Raw genomic sequence first — 8,150 nt, forward strand, 5'->3', positions numbered from 1 at the left:
CTACTGCCTTCTTTCTCCCCATAGCCTTCATCCTCTCCTCTTGCCTTCCATTTTCCTTCCCTCATTTGCTCTGCATCTCGTTTCTTCTCCCTTTTCTCATCATTCCCCCCCCCGTTTTTTTCCAGCTCTTTTCTCGCTTGCTCCTTCTCTTTTATACTTCCTTTCTTCCCTCCCCTCCTGTACACACATTATTCTCCATTTTCTCCCTTTCCTCCTTACGTACTTCTGTTGTGCTGCTCCTCCTTTTCCCTCCGTCCACGTCTTGCCTCCAGCCTCCCCACATTTCCCTCCCTCCCTCCATTTACATTCAGATCACTGGAAGAAATCGTGATAATATTTTCCCCCAGGACGGACGTGGCTCGGGGCGGGAAGCCCGCCTTTTCTTTTAGCAGGAGAGACAAGGTGGAAGAGGATGAAGAGGAGAAAAGAGGTACACGAAGAAGCGGGAGAAAATAAGAAGAGAGGAAAAGAAAAACAAGAGGCAGAAGAAGTAGGCTACTGCCAACATTCCCTAAGGAATACAGATGATCTCCACATAGGTACAGTACAGTGACATCATTCTGTGCAAGTTTTCATTATATTTAATGAACACACTGTATAAAGAACATAAGATCCCATACCCTGTGTCTATCTGAATCGGTTTTTGACCCTACAAAGCCCTTTAAAAGGCCTAAACCCAAACCACTTACAAAATGTGTCAGGGGAATTTGCCCAGAGAACAACTGTGCCCAGTTTGAAGGTAACTGATGTAGAAATAAACGATTGCCACCAAACTGTACTGTGTTTGAGACAAAAGAAATAAAAAAGAAACAAGAATACTAAGGAAATCTGTACAACAGGTTCCTACCACAGTGTGAATAGCAATAGGAGAAAAAAGACGGGAAAGAGTAACACAAAAGGAGGGAGTAAAAGAAGAGGAAGAAAAATACCATGAGGGAGTAAAAGATAACAGACCAATACAAGAGCTAAAATGATGAATTAACTACACAGGCGATATGTTTCTTGAATATGAGAGAGAGAGAGAGAGAGAGAGAGAGAGAGAGAGAGAGAGAGAGAGAGAGAGAGAGAGAGAGAGAGAGAGAGAGAAAATGGGGGGGGGCGACGAGAGGCAAAGTCCACCCCATTCCTATTTACGAACATGATGGAAGGGTGAATGTTTGTTCAGCAGGACTGAGCAGGGTGAGGGGTGAGTGAGGTAGGGTCAGGGTGGCAGGGGTCTGGGGAGCGAGAGCAGAGGCAGAGAGAAAAGCTGACTGGAAGGAATCTGTGGGCTAGGGGACTGAACGAGGATACAGGGGTTTGGGTAAGGATGCAGGGGCTTTGGGTAAGAGGGAAGGGAATTTGGTTAAAGAGGAAGGGGTTTGGGTAGGAATGTAGTGGGTTTGGGTAGTGAGGCAGAGGGTTGGACAGGGAAGAAGGGGGTTGGATAGGCAGGCAGGGAACAACTGAAGAATTGAGTGGTAGTGTGGGCGGTAGGGGGTAGCAGGGTACGTGACAGAGGGTGGGGTTCAAGGATGACAAGGTGGCTACAGGGAAGTAAGGTGGAACGGTGAGTGAGGATAATGGTAAGGTACAAGAGGGTGGTGGAAGGAAGGTGTCGAAGGCAGCAGGTTGAGTGTACGGTGTAAATGCAAAGGAAAGGCTGGGGAAAGGATTGGTGACACTGACCTTGGCCAGCAGGGTGATCATCTCGTGGGAGCGGTCTGTGGTGATTGGCGGGGCTGGTGTGACGGGCGTGGCGCGGGCCTCCTCTTCCCTCAGGATGCTGGCAATTCTTTCTCTGCGGCGGATGTTGGCCATCACCTGGTGCTCGAGGACTCGGCGGGGCAGATGCTCCTTCACAATATAGCCCCGCGTCCTGATGATGGAGTCCAGCTGCTCCTGCCCCGCCAGCCCCGCCCCGGCCCCCGCACCATCCCCGCCCTCTTCGCCCCACGACCCTGACCCGGACCCCTCGCACTCCTCTTTCCCATCACTCATTGCAGAGGCCCGGCCGGGACGGGGCGATCCTGGGGCCAGGGTTGGTGCCGGAGCAGAAAGTTGCCCTGGGGACCTGGGACGCGGTGAGGATGCGGCCCGGCTGGGGCTGAGGCGGGCGAGTGAGGGCGGGGCGGGTACGGGCTGGGCGGGACTGGGCGGGCCCAGGGTGGCCACACCCTGAGTCGGCAGCGGGGTGGCGGCGTCGGGCGAGGGGTCCCGGCGCGGCCACAGCCGCAGGAGGGCGTCCCGCAGCCCCCGCCAGGCCGCAGCCTCCATAGCGGCTGTGGCCACCCTCAACCGGCGGGCGGGGCGGCCATGGCGGTGGGCGGCCCAGCCTGCCCGCCCACCTCGCCCCACCCGCGCCCTCCTCTACCAAGGCACGCCCGCCGGGTCAGGGGGAGGCTGGGAAGGGCAGGACGGGCGGGCAGCGACACCCGGACGCCCAGGGCACACCGCAGACTTCCACTCTCACCTCGACACCAGGGCACTGTGGGTCACATGGCCGCTCTGTGGAGGAGTAACAGATATGGGGTCAGGCTGCCACTGCATCCACACCATACCTCATCAGTATGCGACACCACACCACACCACATTAAATCAGCACTACATCACACCAGCACCCAACACTACATCAACATTCTACATCATACCAGCACTCCACACCCCTCCATACCTGCATCCATGGCTGCACCTCACTGCACATCACATAGCGTTAGCATCCCAACCTCTCACCTTGCCACACCTGCTCCACACACAACATCACACCCCACCAGCGTCTCACAGCACACCAGCACTCCATGCCACACCACACCCTTCCAGCATCCCACACCATACTAACACTCCATCTCATACCACACCACCCGAGCACTCCATCCCGTACCACATATCGTCAGTACCCCTCACCACGCCAAACCAATAACCCACACCACACCACACCACACCATCACCTCACCTCCCACCACACTACGTTACATCACACCAACACCTCATCTCACATCACACACCACCCAACACCACACACCACACCACATCAAACACCACAGCACACTATACCACTCCAGACCACACTACACAAACACATCCCATCCACACCATCCCATCCTACATCATATCGCACCACACTACATTACATCAAAGCAGACTACACCACCCCACCCCACATCATATCACACCACACTACATTACATCAAAGCAGACTACACCATCCCATCCCACCCTACTCCACATTATACCACACCAAATCACATCACACCAACCCACACCGCACCGAACCACACCACATTACATCACACCGGCATCACTGCAACACACCACACCAGGACTCTGCAAGACACACACAGGACCCTCACCCGTATCGTTGCCCCCGCCTTCCCTTGAGTGACATTCGTCCTTGGCCAGTAATAACACGAATCATCACTGATCTATAATACACACACAAACACACACACACACACACACACACACACACACACACACACACACACACACACACACACACACACACTCAGGCAATTCACAAATATAAACTAATAGCACCGGACACAATGTGTGTGTGTGTGTGTGTGTGTGTGTGTGTGTGTGTGTGTGTTGATGACTGGTTGACTTTAGAACAAGCTATCCCATCTATGACCTCCAGGGCAGGGGTTTGCGGCTGGAGCATGTATTCAGCTGAAGAAAGATGGAAACCCCTGCCCTGCACAGTCCCGGGTCACCTTTAGGTAAAGTGTGGCACCCGCTAACTCACAAAGAAGGTTAGGTTAGTTGGTGGATGATTACCATCGTCCCGGGAGGCACTACAATGATGGGGCCGAGGGCCAGTAGCTGGTCCTGCACAGCTCTCCAAGGAGGGGAATTCAACCACATTTATCAAGTCGTCAAAGTCCGGGTTAAGTCTAGGCTACAACTGATACACACTGTATCCCTTATACACAGATCATCCTCCCAGGAGCTATGCCTCTTCCTTTCTCCCTAATAGGAAGGCTGATCATCAGCTCTTCCAACAATTTTGGTCCAGATCTGATAAAAATTGTTTCATTTCCTTTGTTCACACATATACTCACGGATCGAACATTGACCTTGCCCTGTGGGCTTGACTTTTGACTGTTCTCAAAATAGAACCTCTTCGTTCTTTGATGACTCACAATCCTTCCACCAGGTTTGATTTAAACTGGATAAAAATACTTAACTTGATTTGTCCTGGTAAAACTTTGAATTAGCTTTGTGGCTTTGACCTTTGATCTATTGTTCTCAGAACAGTAGGTTTCATCCTTGGCTATCCGTCTACCTTTTCGCCAAATTTGGCTAAAATCAGAGAAGCATTTTCAAAGCAATTCTCTTCAAACAGAGAGAGAGAGAGAGAGAGAGAGAGAGAGAGAGAGAGAGAGAGAGAGAGAGAGAGAGAGAGAGAGAGAAAGACGTTGAGCAAAACGTTACACCCACTGTCGCTACACAAGAGCAGGTGTAATAGTATTAGACACGGACACGCCAAGGGAATTGGTCAGACATGACACTAACAACAAACATGTTCAAGGAAGAATGGTGAGGTACTTCAGAAGGGCAGCTTAGTCCTGTAACCCACTGGGTTCACGCCCAGAAGGGTCTGGACCACCACCACCACCACCACCATCACCACCATCACCACCACCATCACCACCACCAGCACCACCATCACCACCACCAGCACCACCATCACCACCACCATCACCACCATAATAGCAACAACAACAACCACAACAACAACAACAACAACGGAAGAATAACTAATGTAGAGGGACCAACACCCAACTAGAGGATAAAAATACAAACACTCAGGTTCACAATTCCCACGGACAGCAATCTTACAGAAAGAGATCCTTTAGCCAATGATGAAAGAACTCTCTCAAAATAGAGTTAAAAGAAAACAAAGAAAACATGACACCCACGAGTACCAAGCAGGTAACAAAAAAGTGAAATATAAATCCTTCACAGTTAAACAAGAGAAGAAAATAACGTAATAGTAGTCCCAGATTCCCACCATCCCCGACATTGCTCCCTCCTAGTATTAGATTTCCCATTTTCTCTATAATTACACACTTCGTTTTCCGAGGGTCTGAGTTGCAGGATCCCCAGCCCGAGATATTGGGCTTTAGGGCCGCGCCGGACTGGCCTCAAGGGGATGGAAAAGAAAAAAAAAAAGATAAAACAATAGAGAAAGAGAGAGAGAGAGAGAGAGAGAGAGAGAGAGAGAGAGAGAGAGAGAGAGAGAGAGAGAGCAACAATTACGTCGGAACAGAATTACCAAAATTCTCTGACTGATGAAGGGAACCGCACTACATTAAGTTCTTTTTATGTTTCCGAGCAGATCTAAAAAGGTGGCTTAGATCAGTGCCTACTGACTACACGAGAATGATCAAAATAAATATTTTAGTTCTGTTTTGACCTAATCTTCCCCTAGAACACGACCCGCAGCTGTAGACGTTATATTCAGGTCCCAACCGTACTGCTGGGTAATGAGGGACGTGGCAGGGATACAAAACCAGATGAAACAAACCGGTGATTTTTCCTAATGAACGCTTTAGACCTTCTTCAGATATGGTTCGATTCTGAATTCCTTTTCCGATTCTTATATCCATGGAGTTTCACCCACACCAACCCAGCCATCCCCCCTCCCCAGCACCACCACCACCACCACCACCTACATCTTATTAAATAACAAAGCTTTGTGATCTCTTTTAGGATTTTATCCTATCTATCCAATGCGCCTTTTTTCTACATTCACTTCTTGTTGCCACAAGATAATTTAATCCAACTTACGTGAAGCCATATATATATATATATATATATATATATATATATATATATATATATATATATATATATATATATATATATAGTATATTTACTGTACGGTAGCTCCAGAAAGTATCGGGGCAGGGTGTGATTGACGACTACCGAAAAGATACGTTCAACTTGTGACATGTTAGGCGGATTGGTCAATGTGTGGGTGTTTTTAAACAGATGTGTGTAAATTACAAACGTGTGAAATGGGCGCGACAAAATGTATGTCCATACACAAAAGCTGGCAACTCAGCAGGAGTACAGGGCTGCCAGTATGCGGCCGGAACAACTGCACATCCCAACACCTATCGTCGCTGGTATGCTGAATGCACCCATACTTTCTGGAGCTAGGGTACACACATACATACACACACACACACACACACACACACACACATATATATATATATATATATATATATATATATATATATATATATATATATATATATATATATATATATATATATATATATATATATATATATATCCTCCTAAGCTGAATAAAAGTCAGAAAGTAGATTAAATAAATGAAATCCATCACCGAATAAAGTTACTACATGACAGTATTGTGATACCAACTCTAACGTATGGAAGTGAAGCTTGGACGTTGTTGGAGGGACACAAGTCAAGAGTGAGAGCAGTGGAAATGAGTTATTTACGAGGAGCCTGTGGAGTCACATGGAGAGACAGGCTGACAAATGAGGATATAAAGGAGCATTGTGGTGTGGAAGTGGATGTGATACGAAGCGTTAGGAGGAATACACTGAGGTGGTTTGGCCATGTGGAGAGGATGGAGGTGAAAGACTGACGAAGAGAGTGTATGTGAGTGAGGTGGAGGAGGGAGGAGGGAGGGGGAGGCCGAGGATGAGATGGAGGGATGGGGTGGAGAGGTATATGAGAGAGGGGTGTGTGAGTTGGGAGCGGAGCAGTGAAATGGCGGGGGACACGGCGGCGTGGAGGCGATTTGTTTGTGGCCACCCCGAACGGAATTGAGGCGTCTGGCAATAGATAGATAGATAGACATCACCGAACTGAAGTGGTGTAATGATACAAGGAAGTGTACACCAGATAGAACAAGAGACAAAAGTTGATGTACTCTTACACTGTAGCTGCTTCACTCTTATTCGTTGCGCATGTCTGTCACCTTTCTCCGTAACGGATCGTATCAGACAGAATCATCTATTCTGAGGGAAGAGAAACATACCAAGCATCTCCCACTATAGGAATATTATTCACCAGAGGAGTGAGAAAAAGTAGAAGAGATTTATAACGTGCGAACGAGTGCAGCGAACTAAGCGATGTTAACTTTCAGGTAAGAAATGAGGGGCCTCACATGATCCGGGCTGACACGACACGACCGCGATTGTTTTCAGTGGGTAATAACCTTTCTGCTATGTGAGACAGAGAAGAGATTCTTTCAGCAGTCAGCAGACACATTCAATAAATTTTGTTTTTAGCTATGTATTTATTCATGAGATTAAAAAAAAAAAAATAATGGAATCCAAGTTTTCCAAGGGAACATAACAAGAGCTTCAGCTAACATGCTCCACTATGAAATCGAATGAAAACAGATTTCCTGTTTTAGCACTATATTTCCGTGCTTGAATTCTAACAACTCTAAATCGGATATTACACTCATAATTTTACATGGACGTTTTTTCTATGTTTAGGGTGTGAAATCAGTAAGGGTAATCGCCCAGTTTCTGGGTTTTATCATCTGATCAATAGCCAAGAGTTTATCAACGCAGTTTGTTGACACGACAAGTCGGGAGCAGAGAACTGAACATTGTGCGTGTGATAAATGCTACGGCGCCTTGCTATATACACATCCAGAGAGAAAACATGAGTGAGAGAAACCATGAGAAAGTAAATATTTTAGGTCATTTATTTTTCTGTTATTGTTCAACTATCTCACCAGAAATGTAGAAAGGTTACAACAAGATGAAATTATAATGATAGGCGTTTGTACAAAAGCAAGCTCACTCGTCACACGCTCATAAAGCATACTTTGCTAGTTAGGCGAACATTGTCTCCGAGTGTACTGTTTTACACTCCAATGTCGTAGGAAGCAATAAGACTGCTTGTCACAAAGCTCTTGCCAGTGGTGTCACCACAAGTCTTTGGCTCCTCATCACAATCCAATTCAATCACCTTGTTAGATGCTGGAACATCTTGAGGAGCGGTTCTGAGCATCTGTCTCTTACTATAGACGTTCGGGCAAGATGTTTCATTCTTGGAGACCTCATTGACATCAGCAAAGCCACACCACATTGCACAAACCACGCCACACCTGCCCATACAATCCTCTCCCACCACACTACACCATACCACACCAAGGGCATTAACCAGAA

General features: G+C 47.6%; 1 protein-coding gene across 1 annotated transcript in view; it reads right to left on the reverse strand.

The window, feature by feature from the left end:
- LOC145399096 (uncharacterized) overlaps window positions 1-2,256 on the reverse strand; it is a 244,747-nt gene extending 242,491 nt beyond the window's left edge. The window contains exon 1 of the mRNA XM_080271845.1: window positions 1,669-2,256. Coding sequence (XP_080127971.1) covers window positions 1,669-2,256 — 588 coding nt within the window. The remainder of the gene's footprint in view (window positions 1-1,668) is intronic.
- Between the last annotated feature and the right edge of the window lie 5,894 nt (window positions 2,257-8,150).

Source organism: Coenobita brevimanus, chromosome 47 (assembly GCF_032717465.1).
Source record: "Coenobita brevimanus isolate Jiangsu-jjx chromosome 47, ASM3271746v2, whole genome shotgun sequence".
Lineage (NCBI taxonomy): Eukaryota > Metazoa > Arthropoda > Malacostraca > Decapoda > Coenobitidae > Coenobita > Coenobita brevimanus.